Genomic DNA, 21402 nt, shown 5'->3' with positions numbered 1-21402 from the left:
CCATAAGAAATATATAAATGACTAATTAAATTAATTCATACAATTAAATTTACAATTTTTCATCATCATTGGTCTGTTGCAAACGATTTAAAAAAGTGTCCTCTCCACAGACAGACACCCTCGCCTACGACACTCTTCAGGAACACGCAGAGTTGCCTAAGCTCTTGTATATATCGCCTTTGTAAATCACAACCTGTATATAAACACTATTTCCTTCAATATTAATTCTTATATTCTCTATCCAGTCTTTATCTATATATACATTTATGTTTCTATTATAATATATATAGCATACATGCTATATACGTATACTTTATTTATTTTTTAAATTTTAGATGCTCTTCTTTGTCTGAATGTATTGTATCATCACTTCAGCCTATCGCAGTCCACTGCTGGACATAGGCCTCCCCAAGTTCGCGCCACACATCCCGGTCTTCCGCAATCCTCATCCAGCCTACACCGGCAATCTTACGTAGATCGTCGGTCCAACGGGCCGGAGGACGTCCCACACTGCGTTTGCCAAGTCGCGGTCTCCACTCTAGGACCCGTCTACTCCAACGGACATCGGTCCTGCGACACAGATGACCAGCCCACTGCCACTTCAACTTGCTAATTCTGTGGGCTATGTCGGTTACTTTCGTTCTCTCGCGGATAGTCTCATTTCTAATCCTGTCTTTGAGAGAGACCCCAAGCATAGCCCGTTCCATTGCACGTTGAGCGACTTTAAACTTGTGGACCAGTCGCTTCGTCAGTGTCCACGTCTCGGCTCCGTATGTTAACACAGGCAGGACGCATTGCTCGAAAACTTTTGTCTTCAAGCATTGCGGAATCTTCGAAGTGAAGACTCGACGGAGTCTGCCAAACGCCGCCCAGCCCAACCGAATCCTCCTATCGGCCTCCTTCTCGAAGTTGTTGCGGCCTAGTTGGATAGTATGGCCTAGGTAAATATAATCCTGAACAACTTCGAGAAGGGTACCATCGACCGATACCGGTATCGGTATGACTTGGTTGTTAAACATAACTTTCGTCTTATCCAAGTTCATACAGAGACCGACACGTCGGGAGGACTCGTTTAGGCCGGCCAGCATTTGGCCTAACTCATCCAGCGTCTCCGCAAAGATGACAATATCGTCGGCGAAACGAAGGTGAGAGATGAATTCACCGTTGACGTTGATGCCTCGTTCCCCCCAATCCAAGGTCTTAAAAACATCCTCTAGCGCAGTGGTAAACAGTTTCGGTGATATTACACCCCCCTGTCTTACCCCACGCCGGAGGGAAATAGGTCTAGTTCTTTGGTCATTGACATGAACGGTCATCGTCGCCGCGTCGTATGTATTGTATATGTATACATAAAAAATTTACACCTATATCATCTACATATATACCATTTCATCTGCCAAAAGGTTGCATGGAAGAGCTCGCTCTATATCAATCAATAAGGCCGCCTTTTGTACTTATCTCCGTTTTTTTGTAGTGTTGCTCATTCTTGGTGTTATTATACACACATATATAAGAGTTTTAACTATTATTATTATTAAAAAAATAATGTTATTATATAATATGTTATATTATTTTTTATTAAGGCGTTAGTGTCGCATATTGAGGTTATAGTATCGAGTCTTAATAAATGTCCGCTAAGTGGAATGACGCCAGTTTGATAACACGTTGTATAAAGTGAGTGCGATATAATAGTTTGGCTTTAAAGATCTTTTTTCTTTTAAGAACACCTTAAATTTACTTACAAGGAGATAAACATAGAGACCATTTACTAACAAATTAGCAATAGCTTCCAGAGTATTAAAAAAATAGTAATAATAGTAATAATAATTTGAATTAAATTAAGAATATATATTTAAATTAAGAATATATATCTATAGCCATTTAACATCGTAAAACTCTTGAGTAACAAGCAGAAAGTGACTATTCTGACGCTCAGCTATAGACCCGGGCCGCTAAAACTACACTTTTATTTTCATTTTACAATGCGAGATTGAAGCCGTACCACTTTCACTTCCACTACGTGGTATAATTTAACTGAAAGAGTATTATTAAGTCGGCTCCGAATGTTCGCTAGTATTACATCGATAGTACTCAATATTTGTAACACGCAATGTTTTAATACTATAACGTAAGATTATTTTTTTTTATTTTTATTTAAATGCAAATGTAAGTGACATACTCGTAAATTATGTTGGTTTTGTGTGATTTGAGTTGGGTGATTTCGTGAGCTGTTGAATGTGAGTTTTCAATCTACATATATATCTGTACTAATAGTATACAGAAGAAAGATTTGTATTTTTTGCTTTTTTGTAAATAAATAATCACCTCCATTCAACAGCATCTATTAGAAATTTGTAGAAAATCCTATACAACCATTTGGAAACATACAATAAACAAACGCTCAAACCGCGGTAGACATCTGCATGGCCAATACAAATGTTTGCCGGGAGTGTGGAGGAAAATCGTGACTCATAATGGATAAATTCATAAACTAATGGACTCATTTTAAAAGTTATTTAACTAATAGAATGCCACGTTACTAAATGATATTGGCGATATTTTGTCGTAAGAAAACAGAATAATTAAAATCATGTAATCCACGTGGAAAGGGTTGCGAGCGGAAAGTTAGTCAATTACATTATTTATTTTTTAATTTTTTCTTGAGTTTCGGATAAAAAAGGTCTCGCAAATTTCAACTAAAATATTAAAAATAAAAGCATATTAGAATCAGACAAAACTGGATCTCTTAACAACTAGACTATCTGTGCAGTTATACACCCCCCCCCCTCCCATTTAAGGCGCCGCTATTGATTTAAATCAAATTATTTCCATATAAGTACATAGTGACATGAATTTGATGATGGAGTATAGAGTTTGGGTTCATTTTAATGAATTAGTGAATAAAGATGAAGATGATGGTCATGTTAATATGAGAAAGTAGATATGAGGGTGTCATTGGAATATAATAATGTTGTTAGTGAAATAGAATAAATGGATACAAATACAGGAAATCTTGCATATCGCGTAGTTTACTTGGAAACGAAAAAAAACCGACTTCAATTACATAAACCCAGTTATACAAATTTTATACCAATTACTTATAACTAGTAAATATCTTTTAATTTAATGTTTGGTTTCGTGCATAAATTATTTATTAATCGGTCAACCCACTAAAAAATTCAGAGGTAACACATATGAAAAACAGTCGAATTAAGAACCCGTTGAACTCTTTTGTTTGAAGTCGGTTAAAATGAACGACCACAAATCTGATGAATATTATAAACGCATGAGTAAAGCCGCGAAGAAAGTCTACTAAAGCCTCTTTCTCCAAAGCTTGGAGCTTAATCCACCACGCTGCTCCACTGCAAGTTTGTGGATTGAAGAACCATATTACATTGTTTATTTATTCACGTTACTCATATTCGAAGCGTACTTTCTTTTACATTAATTATTAAATTCTTTCATGTTGTTTTATTACAGCAAAAATTGTTTCACGTGTCCAATTATATCATAATTTGTTCCAGGCTGTTAATTACGTGTATTTTAAGCTTCTTTTTACATATAAAAATGCGTAGTTTTAGTGAGAAAGGCACACCAGAAACACAACTTGGTTTCACCACCATCACCATTCTACCACCGAACCGCAAAGCATCGCATGACTCTGCACCGGTACGTGGTTGGAATCCCACGATCTCGCACTAAGCGTTTTGCTTCCTCTTTCTTAATACACACCGTAAAAATTTGGAATGCTCTTCCGGCTTCCGTTTTTCCAAATATTTATAACTTGGGTATCTTCAAAACAAGATGGATAGTCATCTTCTAGGCAAATGCGCACTATCTTAGGCTGCATCTTCACTTACCATCAGATGAGATCGCAGTCAAGCGCTAGTCTATATATTTAAAAAAAATTGGTCAAATTTTAAGAGCAGTCTGACCGGTGAAGCAATCTACCTCACAGCAAATCACATCCCGGTTATACCGCTCTCAAGTAATATGTTCCTGTTGTGGGTAAAGTGGGATAGGATAGGACTGGCAACGTGCTTAGTACACAATTTAAGCGAATTTGCAAATTTAGACAATAATATAATTAATATTCTGTCTGTAATGTACCTATAAAACCTGTATTTTTCCAGCAGTTCTGCATGATATGAAAAAATGCATGATTAATTGACGATATAACGACAGCAGAAATCAATTAAGCACAAAAAATTCATAATAAAATCTAGATTAACTCAGCTATAGTGTAATAGCTTTTTCTCATTTTGTTAAACAGTCACCAAATCCACGACCGTGACTAAGAGATCACCAAAACGTCTTTGTCGCTTTACTGACCTCATTTAAATGTTATGACTGAATAATATATTTCTTTCTTTATTTAAGGAGTTTTAGTCCATACCATAGGAACATCACACATATTAAATACAAAAAATTTAAAGAGGTCGTCGTCGCATAGTAAAGCCCACAATCTTGTACAATAGTTTAGCTGGTTCTGAGAGAGGATTCGCCATAATTATGTTTGCTCGCAAACGAAAAAAAAACCGACTTCAATTACATCGACAAGTAATACAACTTAGATCGACGAAAAAGTAGTCAAGCAACTACGCGTTATCAAAGATCACTCAAAAAGTAGTTATCAGATCTCGATAAAATTTATATGTGACCATATGATAAACATCAGCTTTCGATTAAATTAAAAATTATCAAAATCGGTACACCCAGTAAAAAGTTATTATGGATTTTCGAGAGTTTTTGTCGATTTCTCTGGGATCCCATCATCAGATCCTGGTTTCCTTATCACGGTACTAAACTAGGGATATCCCCTTTCCAACAAAAAAAGAGTTATCAAAATCGGTACATCCAGTAGAAAGTTATGTGGTATAATATAACAACGTAGGTCGACGAAAAAAGCGTCAAGTAAAAACGCATTATTAGATATAACTCGAAAAATAGTTGTTAGATCTCAAATAAATTTAAATGGGACAAATTGGCACATACCACCTTTCGATTAAAACAAAATTTGTCGAAATCGGTCAACCCGGTCAAAAGTTCTGATGTAACATACATAAAAAAAAATACAGTCGAATTGAAAACCTCCTCCTTTTTTGGAAGTCGGTTAAAAATTGAATTACAATCTTACAAGTTCTTTGAAATTTGGAGTTATTTGCAGCATATCATTTCTGATATCTTCATTTCGAACACATCCCACCATAATATGAACTACATCTTTAATGATGCCGCATTCAGTACATAATGGAGATGGTAGGTATGGTATGACCTTTTTCATCAGGTAAGCAAACTTATGAAGTGGAATGTGACCGGAACGGAGTCTAAATGCTGTGTTTAGCGTATACTCAGCTTACACTCATTTATATTTTAAATATATAAGATGTACATATATTACAAGCGACTCACTACGTCAAGGCTCTCATAGGAAATTACTTTTACTTTGGACAAGCTGACCCGAAAGACCTATCTTACAAACTGTCAAACGTGTAAATTTAAAATAATCTATACATATTCTGTAAATTTCTAATTTTCTGTGCTATTTCCAAAAAATTTATTTCGTAAGAACCTTCTACAGAGTTTCTGTAAACTTTATAAAAAAAATGAGCCGGAATTGGTCCATTCGTTCCCGCGCTAGTAAACAGATTTAGCGATTCATATAATTTACATAGTTGACTTATCTGTAAGTACATATAACAAAACTGTAAAATGTCTAATTCTGTAAATTGGAAAAAAATTTGTGGGTAATATATAACTGAAACTGAAGTCAGTTAATTTCTTTTTAATTTTATAGAAATTAAAAACAAATATTAATAATTGCCAAAAAGTCACAACTTGGTGCTTAATTTACTACGAGTATACTGTTCCAATGACCGAAAACTTTCTTACCAAAAGTTTTTGTTCACCATTAGGAGGCTTGTCTTTATAACACATATTATCATAATCGTGAATATTATATCAAATAATATACACTACACGATGAATATGTTTTAGTAGAACGGATTTGTTTCAATTGTATCTTTCTCTAATTGCCAGGTAATTTACTTACGCCTCTTATGATTGTCCTTACTTTCATTAACTGTTAAGACAAATGAACCATGGAGATATCTGTACCAATATAACAAGTTGGTCCACAATTACATTTTTATTATTACATATTATTTATATGATTAACTGATGTAGGCCATAGTAGGAAATATCCTGCTTAAAATCCGGAGCAGCCCGACCAGGGAAGTACCTCGAGCTTACAGAAGCTAAATAAATATTTGACTTTATTTGATAATATATTTGACTAGCCCGTTGGCGCAGTTTGTAGTGCTTTCTGCTCCGAGGGTTGTGGGTTCGATTCCCACCCCGAGTCTGGGTGTAATATAAATATTTATTTATATATGTATTATTTATAAGTATGTTTATCGAAAAAAAAAATATGTAGCTATATACCAGTCGGCTGTCACCTATAACACAAGCATTAAGTTGCTTACTTTAGGAACAGACGACCGTGTGTGTATTGTGTACATATTTATTTATTTATATTATTTATTATTTATTATTATTAAATACAACTGCTTTCAAATTGTTTTGTGTTCCTGTAGTGAGTAAGGTGACCAGAGCTCGTGGGGAAAGTCGGGGTTTGGTATATTAGTATAAAAATTATAAATAATAGTATATTTAGTTAAAAAAGGAGATTTTTAGCGCGTCATCCATCTTGAAGACGTAAAAATGTGTATTAAAGATTATTTGGCCTCTCTATTTTTACATATTTCATAACCCGCTTTAAGGATATTTCAAGTGTTGAACACATCACGCTACGATGCATAGGAAAGTGAAACAAAGTGGTTTGTCTGGTTTGATTTTGAAGTTAGAATACCAATTTCCTATCACAACTTCTAAGCTTCTATTTGTATAGGAAAATTCCATGGTCCACGCGGCTAGTAGGTACGTCATGGAAAAATGAAAGTTACTTCTGAATGCTCTAAACGATAATTCCCAAAGCAAGTCACGGTTTAACAAATGTTTGACTTTGATATACACGAATATGGTGTAATGACGTCAAGGAAACAGGTTTAATATAATTTATGCAAGCGAGTAAAAGCGACCCACTGTTCCACAAAAGGTAAAATTTTTCGATAAAGCTTAGATTCCATATCAAAATAGCGAATTTAGTTCGAATAAAAAATCCCGTGTTTCTTAAAAAAATAATTATTTACTTACAATTATCCTGTAAATCGTGTCCGCGCGGAATTGTGACAAGAATGCTGCAAGCGTTTCCCCTTTGAATCGCAATGCCGATTCTCAGAACAAAAGTTACCTTTCGCTAAATGTTAACTAAATTCGTAAATGTAATTTATTAAGAATCAAAGAAACATGACCTTGCGAACTATAATAATAATAAACTAGCAGTACTTTGCGGTTTCACTCGCGTAATTTCCGATGGGATGTAGGTACATGTTAAAAATGTAGCCGATGTATTATTACTCTGGATCTAGATATCGACGAACCAAGTTTCTTTTCGATCGGTTCAATAATTTTGAAACAAAAAATCCGTATCTAATCTATACTAATGAAGGGAGAGCCTGTTTTTTTTTTGTTGGGTCATACTGTAAAAACAATTGCACCGATCAAAATAATTCTCATACCATAAGATGCAGTATGTTTATATTTATATATGGGTATATGTGTATATGTGAATGTATGTAAGTACATAAGCATATGTATGTATGTATATATGTATGTATAATTTTGTAATCTATTGTGATGTATTCTAATTTCTATAATTATTTGTACACTTCCTAACCGCTTTTCTATGCGCTGTCCTATACCCAAAGGTTGTCTGGAAGAAATCGCTCTTTTAGCGATAAGACCGCCTTTGTACATCTTCCTCTAATTATACTACTTTTGTTTGTATCTTTTAATGGTGTGCAATAAAGATTATTATTATTATTATTATGTTTCGGAGAAGATTTTAGTATATAATATGTTGGTGATTACTTATCGGGTAAAAAAATATGGACGAACAGAGATCGCTAGTATTACATAAAGAGTAAGCATCCATCTAGCTTCTGCCATCATCATCATCACCATTCATCCATCTCTCTTCTAGGACTGTAATATGTTGTAGTTATAGAAATTCTCTAAAAAAAACGAAGGAGGGAGGAAGTTAATATCAAACCAAGTTCAAACTTTAAAATATTACTCATTCATGCATTTATATTAAGGGCTTACAGTAGTGCTAAAGTAGAAAAGGTAATTTCGCCAATGTCACATAGGATAGAGAAGACATGAAGGAGATTGATCGATGCAGTCGAGACTACAACCTCAATAGAGTTTTGAAGACCGTAGAATTAAGTACATTATCTGTAACACTTTATATGTAACATCTCAAACACTAAAATTACGATACACCTCGTTTGTTATAATTTATGTACAGATACATTATGAAAGGGCAAACACATGATTTATTCAAAATTTTCGTTTTATTTTGAAAGAATAAAAATGACTTAATACAAGCATAAATAAATATTCAATATTTAAACAACATTAAAATAAAGTGAAAAAGTAAGACGGGTTAAAAGTAAATTAGGTAAAATAAATTCTAAATTAGCCACCACATATAATTTTAGTTTTTTGTATCATTTTTTTAAGGTCTTGAACAGTAGACTTGTATGAGGAAGGAGGGAAGTCAGTTGACCTACTGTGACTAAAAATTATTTTCTTTAAAACCTAATTAATCCACACTGATATAACATTACAAAATAAATACGCTCGTATGATTTTCACTGAACACTTTCGTTTCACTTTCAAGACTCCTCAATCATTAACATAATAATATTGTACATTGAATGTAATTAATTTATTATTCAATGTCAGTAGTCTACTGTGCTAGGAAATTAGGCAACGTAAAACATTAGCCTAGTAGAAAGTTAGCATTTATTTAAATTGATTAGGATTTTGCACGCGATTTTGCACCGTTTATATTTCCTCGATACTAAAAATTGTTGTTCTTTTTATTAAGAACTAGAAAGTTGGTCAACGATTGGTGACCTCTGCTGTTGTAGACATAAGTCAGTATAAGCTACTTGTGAATGGCTATCGATATACGATTGTTTTACTGACGTGTAACAGGATTCGGTTCTAGAACGTCCCACTTTTGGGCAAAGATACTTAATGATTTTGTCTTAACTCAAATTAATTTTGACTTTGTTTGACTAGAAAACAGATACTACGATAAAAAGTTTGACTTTGTGCAGTTGGTAATGACACTGCTTTCCGAACTAGGGTTGTTGCTTTAATTACCGTCCCAAGTTAGGGTAAATATGCATTTATCAAAAAATAAATAAATAAATAAACATACTCATTAATGATTTATTAACAAATTAAAAATATTTTAAATTGATATAAGCTGTTTACAAGATGTTCTAGTATTTTCTAGGCTATATTATAAATATGTAAACTAATTATGCTAATGTAGTAGCTAGTAGAAGTGAAAATCTCCTGTCGGGACACTTTCATAACTCCATCTATCATAGCTAGAATGACCTTTATACTCCATACTAGGACAGCTGCAAACTATGTTACAGACAAAAACGTTAGGGGACGCGTCAAAATTTCATCATCATCATCACTTCAGCCTATCGCAGTCCACTGCTGGACATAGGCCTCTACAGGTTCGCGCCAAAAATGGCGTGAACTCGTGTGTCTTGCCCATAGTGACCACGCTGGGCATGCGGAACGATAACCGAGGGATGGCTTTGTCGCACCAAGTCAAAATTTAATTAAATGAAATAGTGCGTAAAACAATTAAATCATTATAAAAATTTAAGGTCTAAGTATTCACTTTAATAAGATTAATAATCATTAACATTAATAACAGCTAATTTATTGTGGTCTTTAAGCACTAAATACTTTAACAAATTAACTTTGCAAAGGAAATTGGCAAAGGTGAACTTGTCTCTATCTTTCAACCCATATAAACAAATTTAAGTTATACCATAGTTCTTTTATTTATCTGAAAAAACTGATAATAATAAATTTACTTGATACACAAAAATTGTTGTTACAAGTATAATATTTTTTTTTTTTTTTTGAAAATAAATAGACAGACAGACCGACGTAAGAACAAATACAGCTGCTGGTTTTTGTTTTATAATACGTAGCCATGACGTAAGAAATATATCACTCGTCTTTCGAAGCAATAGGATAAAAGAACCATATAAGGCAACAAGGTATGGCAATGCATCGTCTCAAGTAAACTTTAATGTGGACATTTTCTCTTTTTAAATAATTTGTATGCGTACAACGAATAAACATTTCTTTGAAGACGGTCAACACGACTCGGATATTAAGAAGATAAGCATTCATATTCAATTTATACAAAAAAGAGATAAAATCTTAAGAAAACAGATGTCTTACATTATACTTGTGCCTTCTTATGTGTGATTTTGACTTTATCTTATAATTAAAGGCATGAATTATTTCACATCTATATTCACATGCTTATACAATAAATAAAATGGTTTTAAAGAGTGTGTGTTAAGTTGTGCGACTGGCTTTGACAAATACGATTATTTTTATAGACTATACAGATGTGTATCGTACTCGAGGCATTATGTTTGTGTAATGTTTGTGTTGTGTGTGTGCCGAAGCCCTAAGTTCAGAATTTACACAAACTCATTCAAATTAGATTCAGATTAGAATTTAAAGTAATTCGCAAGTAATCGTTTTGTCAATACTTAGGAAGTGCTAACCAAATTACCGTCAATGGCTAGACACTTTCCCTCTGAAAGTGTTGCCTTAAAACACGTATTCATTGACGATCAGTCTGCTGTTTTACTAAGGAGTATAAAATGAAAAAGCAAGACTGAAATAAATATGTTTGACCTGAAATCCTTTAAATCAACTTATCACATTTACCATATTTTTTATTTTTTAGACGTTAGCAAATGTATTACGTCGATTGAGTTAGGATATTTATTATCTTGTTAGTATTCAAACCAGATTAAAAGACCTTTTTATAGACTTCACACCTTTTTTTTACGTGGGGAAAATCCTTCATGGATCAGCGCAGGGCTGCCAGAGGGTTATGTCAGACTCCTACTGACTAAAAACCTCTACTTGTGAGCAGTCGTCCGCCTGGGTGGGACGAGATGGGGTCGCGCTAGCATTCGCCACCTCGTCCCGGCGGTAGGCCCGGACAAAGCCTCCGGGCCAAAGACTTCACACCTTGCCCAGCGTGTGAACAAGCAAGGTGAACTTTTAATTACAATGTTCCGTGCAAAAAGATACCTATATATAAAAATAAATCTCTATTCCAAACTCTAACGTTTAAATGCTTCGTAAAAGTTCTTACTTTAAATTAGATATTTAAAAAAAAAACAGTTATTTAAATTTTACGCATTCCACAGTTGATAAGAGGCAGGTCCGTCCACAATAAACAGAATTTCTTACTCTAAGCTGGTATAAAAAACAGATCGTTAAATGATAGAGATATTTTCGTTCTAACAAATTAAATCCGGCAATCTGGTAATCTTAAATTAGTATAAATTTTCCAAAATATAATACCAGCTTATGTTAATCAAAACCGAAAACCAGATTCACAAATATGAAATTTTTTGCTTAAATATGCAAAACCTACATTCTCCTCACACTAATTCTAGTGAAAGCTATTTAGGTAAACATAGAAAAAAATGTAAACATTATGTTTCAAATCACGTTAAAAAAACTTATTACTTCAAACCACTTAAGAAATATTTTTAATATAGATAAGTATGCTTAATATTGCGAATTAATTATAATTAAGTAAAAAAACTTAAATTTGACATTCACATGTATTACAGCATATCGACCTTTCTTTGGAAAGAATTTTTATTACTCGATTAAAAGTGAAAGTCTTGAACAGACATCTGTTTTAAATCTCTAACATGTGATCATTATCATCATTACAGCCTATACAATCCACTGCTGGACATAGGCCTCCACAAGTTTACGCCAAAAAGAATAGACATGGCTTTAAAATCTCTAACATGTGATCATTATCATCATTACAGCCTATACAGTCCACTGCTGGACATAGGCCTCCACAAGTTTACGCCAAAAATATCGTGAACTCATGTGTTTTGCCCATAGTCATCACGCTGGGCAGGCGGGTTGGTAACCGCATGGCTGGCTTTGTCGCACCGAAGACGCTGCTGCCCGTCTTCGGCCTGTGTATTTAAAAGCCAGTGTTTGGATGGTTATCCCGCCACCGGTCGGCTTTTTAAGTTCCAATGTGGTAGTGAAACTATGTTATCCCTTAGTCGCCTCTTACGACACCCACGGGAAGAGAGGGGATGGCTATATTCTTTAGTACCGTAGCCACACAGTACATGTGATAGTTTTTTGGAATTCTGAACATGCTGTGAATTTTATGAAAGATTCTTTCTAGATTTATTCTAGACTTATTCTTGAACCAAAGTTAGTTATATTCATATTTCATTTTTTGTTTACTTAGTTTAGTAGCCAAATATTGAAAAGAAAATCTGTTTACCGACAGCCTGAGAACAACCTGGTAGGTCTAGATCTAGAACCATTTTAAAGCATTGAGTACTTCCACAAGTAGGTATATGTACCGTTAATCTTTTGTAAATTATTATTCAATAATAATATTATATAATTATGAAAAAAAAATGCTATATTTTATCAGAAAATGGAATAAAATGCAACAAATAAATACGGATACTTTTAAATATTTCATAACTAACGAATACATAATTAAACAGACACGTTTCATGGCACATAATATAATTAATCAATTATTGTTATTTTAGTACATGATTTCCGTAAACATTATAAAACAATTTTTGCTGTAATTAAATACATGATTTGTTTCGGCAATTATTTATTCACGGTTATTTCTGATTTGTAATAGATTATTGATGTGGTACGCTTCGTTAAGTGTAAACCTCGTTTTATAATTAGTATATTCAAACAATGTATGTCGAATTAAACTAAAGTATAACGATTATTAAATTAATAAATATTGAGTAATAAAATAAACAAAAATAAATTTTTGTTGTTTGTCAGTAGGTATAAATCAAAATTTGTTGATTGAATTAATGTAACGCACTTTTGTTATACATCGATAATAAGTGTAGTAAGAAAATTAACAAACACAATAATAAAACTGTATACAATCGGCTTTCTTGACGCTAACAGGGCAATATCTTCCACGCAAATCTTCTCTCTCTCTCTCTCTCTGTCGGCTTGGCAGTTGCTATTTAAACATATAAAATTAATTAATAAGTACAAGGTAATAAAATTTTCTCCGTAAAGCGCGTATGTTAACTGGGATGTAGATGCAAAAACTCCATTGTTACTTTAAAGAATTCTAACTGTAAGACATATTGTTTTTCGCACAATAATTATAACAGTCGTATTCCTTATACATAAACTAGGTCTTATTTCAAATATTAACATGGGATCATCAAGATGAAAGATGGATTTGACTCAGTAATATAAAAAAAACTAAATTAAAAAACAAAAACAGCTGGTTTCTCTGCTTTTTGTTTATGTTGGAAACTTTTATAAAAAAAGTGTATTAAACTTCTAAAAGATACGAGCTATTAGGACAACGCAGTAAAATTTGAAAAATAAAAATACACTATAAACAAAAAAATTCCAAGATAAAAAGAATGCAACGCCTGCATACACGGGGTTGATCACGCGTGATCACATTCCGTGATTTTGCCATAGTCTTCCAATAAGCACTTCACTGAGAACTCTCATTTGCGTGAAATCAAAAGTCGATAAGATACTCGTAATCAAAGATACACACGCAAATCGAACTATCTAGATGTACTAAAAAAACGAAATCTCGAAAAGAAAATGGAAATACATTGCATACAAGAAGGCGTTGTTTTTTAAGTCACTGGTGACGTAAAGGCAACATCGCTATAATATCGGAAGTTTCAATATGATAAATATAGTGAAAGTGTCTAATATTATTTAAAAAAAAGTTTTGATTTTTCATAAAATACCAACACAATCCTATAAATTTACAGCAATATCACTCTATTTTAACATTAATATATCACAAAGAAACGTTAAAAATAAAGATATCATTCATAAACCTTATTTAAGTTATTTCATTAAAACCCCTGGGAGGAATTATGAAATCACATAATTAGTTCCATAATTATACTTTTTGATATTCATTACCTCGTCTGTCAAAGTTCGTTGACCAATTTACATTAGAACATTACAATATTTAGTTCTGAAATTTTAATATATGATACATTATGTAATGTGTTGTAGATCTAATCAACTCTCATAATTGAGAAAATTTTGCACATGCACTATGGTGCATGTGCAAAACCATCACATTAATTGTTTATTAGACCTAGTAAAAATTCCATACTCTGACAAAACATCATATATTACAACTCTCGACTACATGATTCATTCACTCTCGTCCTAATAAATCATTAAAATAAACAAAAAGTGCACTTAATTAAGCCTAAATCACATTGTCTCTTCCAATGAATCTTAAACCAGTCAACAACAAGGCACGCGCGTCGAAAGCGGAACGGATTTTGCTGCTACGGATTCTGCGGATCATTCGCGTGTATCAATTGATTCATACCGGTCATTATATGATTCTTTAAGATGAAATTTTGAGTGATAAATGTTTCCGAAGTGTAAAGACTTCCTGCTTTGAAATTTTTGTTATAACTTTTACTTTTAGTCTTCGATCGACTGGTAGAATAGAAATCTGAGATAAACTGTTACTGTTGATAAAATGTTGACTAACTTCAAATACTATACTATCCTTTCGTTTTTTTTTTCAACTTGGCGTAAATATATGTATGTAAAAACGATTTTCTTTATTAACAGAGGTAATCGTGAAATACATAATTAATAATACCTTAAAAAAACTACTAGAAAAGATATTTTGTTATAGCTTCTTTATTAATCGAAAAATGTAGATCCAACACCCTAAAAAATATTAAAAACTCAAAAAAATTGTTATACCGAATGCTAGAAATTTTTACGGAGCTAGAGTGTTAAACTCCATTATACCCGTATTCGTTAATGAACTTCTCGAAGACCTACAAAAGTTATACCTGGACAAACGAAAATATAGAAGATCACTAAAAGAACATTTATTGAAATCTTTAAGCGTTTAGTAGTCACAAAACTTTAATTTTGATTTGATTTTAGATTTAATAGCTATAATATGGTATGCGACTTGTCTGGATAAACTCTTGTGAGTTTTCACGGCAGGCTTATAAATAAGTGTTAAGAATGTGTTTTTTCTATTTATGAACAAATAATTAAAAAAATAATTATTATTTAGGACAACAAACAATTGCACAATAAAATTACAAAACATTACTTATACGAGTAGGTACTATGTATAGACTAAGTAATTACACAATCAATGACGTTATCCAAAGTTTACTATGATTTAAATACAGAGAAGTATAAAGTTTCACATAACTTTCTAAAATATTTTTACAAAAAATATAATATATATAGTGCCTACAAATTTTACAAAAGGAATACAAAAGTAATAAGTAACGTCATAAACAGTATTGATTAAATACATAATGACAATTAATTACAACATACAGGTTAAATGTTCAGGTCAAAGATATTTATTCTCATAAGAATTAACAATTCACGTATATGAGAAATACATTAGAAAGAATACATTTTAAATAGCTATAATTTTACAATAATTCTAGCCGAGCGTGTCGGTAATATACAATAGTTCATTATACGATATCGTCACAAAAAGCAAAAAAGTGAGGGTAGAAATGAACTACATCGATGGTAAAACCGGTCACTATGCAGAAAAAAAGTAACAAAACGACAAGCGACGAAACACAAATACAGATCTTAAAATGTTTAACTAGATGCGGCCAGAAAAAAATCTAAATAAGAATCAATATTCATGTATATAATTTTAAAACTATATAATTAAGGTTTTTATTTATTAATTATTTTACTGTGTGGCTACGGTACTGAAGAATATAGCCACCCCCTCTCTTCCCGTGGGTGTCGTAAGAGGCGACTAAGGGATAACACAGTTCCGCTACCACCTTGGAACTTAAAAAGCCGACCGGTGGCGGGATAGCCATCCAACTGCTGGCTTTGAAATACACAGGCCGAAAACGGGCAGCAGCGTCTTCGGTGCGACAAAACCAGCCCTGCGGTCACCAACCCGCCTGCCCAGCGTGGTGACTATGGGCAAAACACATGGGTTCACGTTATTTTTGGCGTAAACTTGTGGAGGCCTATGTCCAGCAGTGGACTACTTAGGCTGTAGTGATGATGATGATGATGAATTATTTTAACTAGTTATTTTAACGTTATTACTTTGATTTATTATTTTAAGTGAGGATCTTTTAAATATATGTTTATAAATATTATTAAAATGACGTGTTGTTTTTTTGCAGAGTAAAAAATTTATTTTGATATTTTGTAGATATATTTTTTTAAATGTTAACATTAGTAACCCTTTTTTTTAGTAACTGAATTATAATTTATTTCATACATATTTTTATTTCTTGCCAATATAAGACTTGATAAAAAAGGTTTTAAAGACATTTATCAAAACATTTATCTCATCATCATCAATTAAAGAAAAATAACAGGTTTGTTGAGGAAAAAACAGAAGTGTGCCTTAAAAGTGTGTCTCTTGGTGAACCCGTCTAATAACTCGTAATCTCGTAAAGATCTGAAGCGGATTAATGACGATAAAATTCTGAATGAAGGGACTGTATTTGTCTATATAGGTTTTTATTAAAATAATTTAATGAAAATATTAATTATGTATGTGTATTCTCCATTCTACGTGACATTGACGAAATCATCAGTGCTCATTTGGCACTATTCAAAGCCACTAACCCTGAAGAAGAAGAAGAAGATGAAAATGTTAATAAATTTAATTAAACACGAGTATGTTATATTTATTAAAAATAAACTTTATATTTTAATCTAAGTTATAAAAAAAATGTGATTATTTTCTTGATAATGGTAAAATATATATGACAAGTTTTTACCCGCATTTCGCATTGATTTTTTTTTAAATAAAAAGTATTGGTCATTAACCCGCCTGATCAGCGTGGTGACTATGGGCAAAACACGGGCTATGGGCAAAACTTTTGGAAGCATATGTCCAACAGTGGACTGCGATAGGCTAAAGAGAATAAAAGTATCCTGTGTTACTTTTACTTCCTCCAAGAATATGTGTACAAAGTTTCATGATGATCGGTTAAGTACTTTTCGCATGAAAGCGTAACAAACAAGCTTACATTCACATTGATAATATTATTAAGTAGGGATGTGCTGGAAATGTTATTAAAAATTAATATCAATCTATCCATACTTTCTATAATAGAGTGTTAATTAACTTGTTTATCGACTTACAAGGAAAGTCTTTCCGCTGACCCCCTTCGATTTCAATTAAATTGAAATATGTTATTCTACATCAAAATCTAAGAGACACGTATTTTTTTTTATCGGCGGAAAAACGTTTCTAAGGGGTGAAAATATCCCCTAAAGTTGAGACCTCCGAGGGTAGTTTTCAGGTTTCGCCTATTTTCACTCGAGATAAGCGAATGCACCCAAATGGATAATCAACTTAATGATAAACGATGGAAAATGCAACTGGTTTCATATCGGGGGGTTGCACAGGAAAAAAGTTATAGGGGTTGAAATTCACAAAACCGTTATAACAAAAAAACTATAGCACCTATCTCGATGGTTTCAATTGCATTTTGAAGAGGGCAAAAAAGTAGTAGATACGGGTTTTTGCGTTTTTACCGCAAATGAAGTTAAGGGGGTGAACTACCCCTATATATGTTTACAGTAAATCTCAATAAAACGGCAGTATTTCTTTGTTTTCTTATTTCTTCTCCTTGTGATACGTGTTTTCTTTCAATTTTCAACGTCTACATCTCAAATTGTCTTTTGATGGATTATGATATTGATTTGCATTTGAGAAACAATATCATAAAGCTGCAGTCACTCGTGCATAACCAACTGTCGTCACCGCGTTATATCGATCTTTTTAAATATTCTTGGTACAAAAGTGGTTACATAGAAGAAAAATCAGCGAATTTTGAAAATCCTGTAGATTTTGCATTTGGAGATTCCTGCAACTCACATTGTGAAGTTCCAGGATGTGAAAATGTTGCTATTATTCGCTGCTCCTGGTGTAAAAAGTCGCTATGTTTTAAACATTTTTTTGATGACTATCATTACTGCAGTACTTACAACGGCTAGAATAGCCTGCGATTATATATTCGCTTCTATCTATCGCTACAGTGATTATTTTGTTAGACTGTTTACCTATCATCAATAAAAGATAAAAGCATGTTGCACGTTTTCGTTTTTTTTCGTTGACTACACAGTTTTTCTATGTGACATCCCGAAACTTTGTCTATCTACCGAAACAAATATGTGTAAGCGCTTATCGTACGCCTATATAATCTCATTGCCAAATATAAATCAATCGGAATTATCGATAAGCCATATATGTATACTTTTTCATCGAAAAATCGATCTATAAATAAGTTGGCTTCTAGATAAAACCGTTCATTTCATGATATATATGTGGCACGGTTGTTGTAAATTTGAAGAAAACACGTATCACGAGGAGAAGAAATAAGAAAACAAAGAAATACTGCCGTTTTATTGAGATTTACTGTAGACATATACAGGGGTAGTTCACCCCCTTAACTTCATTTGCGGTAAAAACGCAAAAACCCGTATCTACTACTTTTTTGCCCTCTTCAAAATGCAATTGAAACCATCGAGATAGGTGCTATAGTTTTTTTGTTATAACGATTTTGTGAATTTCAACCCCTATAACTTTTTTCCTGTGCAACCCCCCGATATGAAACCAGTTGCATTTTCCATCGTTTATCATTAAGTTGATTATCTATTTGGGTGCATTCGCTTATCTCGAGTGAAAATAGGCGAAACCTGAAAACTACCCTCGGAGGTCTCAACTTTAGGGGATATTTTCACCCCTTAGAAACGTTTTTCCGCCGATAAAAAAAAATACGTGTCTCTTAGATTTTGATGTAGAATAACATATTTCAATTTAATTGAAATCGAAGGGGGTCAGCGGAAAGACTTTCCTTGTTAGCAAAAGCATAAGATCCTGTATCACGTCGGTTTTTCTACTTAGTAAATTGGTTTACAATCATGAAATGAGGTGAATGTTAAATTATAATTAATCACAACGAAAATAAATTAATAGCCTGAATGGCCTGTCTGTACATTTAATAAAAGATTTATAGTGTGACTTGGACTAATGAATCTAATATAAAGAATCACTTGTAAATAAATTTACTAGAATGTAATTAATGTGACTATTTGTGAAATCTTAACTATTTCTTTATTCTATTGTTTTGCTCACCAATTAGACAATAAAATATTAAACCTAAATAACACAACTGTCTTTTCCTTTCAGATGAAACGTCAACAATTTCCATTCAAAATACATCGAGAGTGACAAGGGAGACGTGACGACGACACACTTTCAAATTTTCAGATTGTACCATAGAAAATGGAATTAATGAGCCTACGCCCAAGTAGTTACAGTAATGCACTATTTTTATGAACAGTTATTTAAATGGGAAAAAGATACTGTTTGTATCAGTAATGATCTGACAATGGCAAGGCGACATCGTAATGGTAACGCTGGGGAAGAGTTTCTTCGAAATCGCAAATCAATGTTTTCGAATTCAAGAACGATATTTATTCTAATAATAGTCTTAAATGCAATCGTAGTTAAATGTAGCTATAATGAAACGGACGAAGACATTGAAAGAGTCGAAAACGAAATACCTAAGAGATTAAAAATCGTAGAAGCGATATCCGGCAGAGGATTCGTTGATAATCTATATAATAATGGAACATTTAGAACTGGCAACAGTTTGTGGGATAATATATTGAATAAGTGCACGATAAAACCATCAGTGACTTGTTTACAGAAAAACTTCTACACATATTTGGACAATAGTTTAGATTTTAATGGTGATTTAAGTGTGACAAGTGGTGTGTGTTTTAAAAAAAATAATGTGGATATGAACAGATTTAGTAAGGAAGCGGACATTATCTACCTCACGGGCAGTAAGGATAAAGAAGACAGATCTTTTGAAGAGGAAAATGAAATTAAAGATGACGAGGAACCTGGTAAGTTTACCATTCTTTTGCAGTACACACTTACAACGCGCTCGTTTGTTCCTAAGATGATAACTTTAAGCTTGTGTATGTATAGGTAACAGCCGACTATAGGCACATGTGTTCTATTTTCATTAAATATACTGGTGTAATATATTTGTTTATTTATATAGGACATGCAATACACCCAAACTCACGGCGATAATTAAACCTATATATAATGGGCAAAAATCGGGATCACATAAAACTGCACCAACGGACTAGTCAGTATAAAATTTATACAATTTATAATATTTCTATATTACGCAATATTCTACAAATACTATTCATGTGAATATATTGATTTTGGAATGAAAAAGCAAACTGTAATCAGCCATTAACGTTGTTTTGCAATATATGTTATTAACCCCCTTATTTCCCCTCCCCCCTTGTAACTTAGTGGTATGAAAAATAGATGTTGGCCGATTCTCAGACCTACCCGATATGCACACAAAATTTCGTACAAATCGGTCGAGCTGTTTCGGAGGAGTATGTTAACTAACATTGTGACACGAGAATTTTATATATAAGCTTATATAGACGATTGACTTCAGCTTGTTGTTAGTTGTTTTACTAGTCATTAAATGAAAGAATAAACCTTTGACTAAAGTAAACTTTAAATTTCAAGTAGCAGGCTGAGGTAGCAGGTATGAAAATTCATTGTTAAATTATTATGGTCTTAAATCAACTCTGTTGTATAACATAACTGTCAAAGACAACCATTATGATAATAATACGATGACGACGATTCAGATTGTAACATCCCACTGCTGGGCATAGGCCTCTTTCTCTATGTAGGAAAAAGGTCGGAGCTTACACACACGGAGCACTGCGGATTTGTGGATAACTTGGAAATTAATAGTCGATCACTAATAACTAATTGAAATACAACTGACATATTATTATACTTAAAAATATTACCTTCTTTTAGTTTCAAACAAAAAGTAATGAAAAAATAATATTAACACACGTACTAACGTAACGTACTAAGAAAGTATTTATAACCACAATTACTATATATATTATAATTGTGTTTGCTCGCAAACGAAGAAAAAAACCAACTTCAATTACATCGACGAGTAATACAACGTAGATCGACGAAAAAATAGTCAAGTAATTACGCGTTATCAAAGATTACTCAAAAAATATTTATCAGATTTCGACAAAATTTAAATGTGACCACAT

The 21402-nt window shown here is 32.8% G+C and overlaps 1 protein-coding gene across 1 annotated transcript in view; it reads left to right on the top strand.

Moving 5' to 3' along the window:
* The first annotated feature begins 19667 nt into the window (after nucleotides 1–19667).
* Nucleotides 19668–21402, top strand: part of LOC123665003 — a 33636-nt gene continuing 31901 nt past the window's right edge. The window contains exon 1 of the mRNA XM_045599366.1: nucleotides 19668–20190. Within this exon, the coding sequence (XP_045455322.1) occupies nucleotides 19668–20190 (523 nt within the window). The remainder of the gene's footprint in view (nucleotides 20191–21402) is intronic.

The sequence above is a fragment of the Melitaea cinxia genome, chromosome 23 (genome assembly GCF_905220565.1).
Source record: "Melitaea cinxia chromosome 23, ilMelCinx1.1, whole genome shotgun sequence".
Taxonomy (NCBI): Eukaryota; Metazoa; Arthropoda; class Insecta; order Lepidoptera; family Nymphalidae; genus Melitaea; species Melitaea cinxia.
Note: the sequence above shows the minus strand (reverse complement) of the source record. Positions and strands in the feature narration are given on the sequence as shown.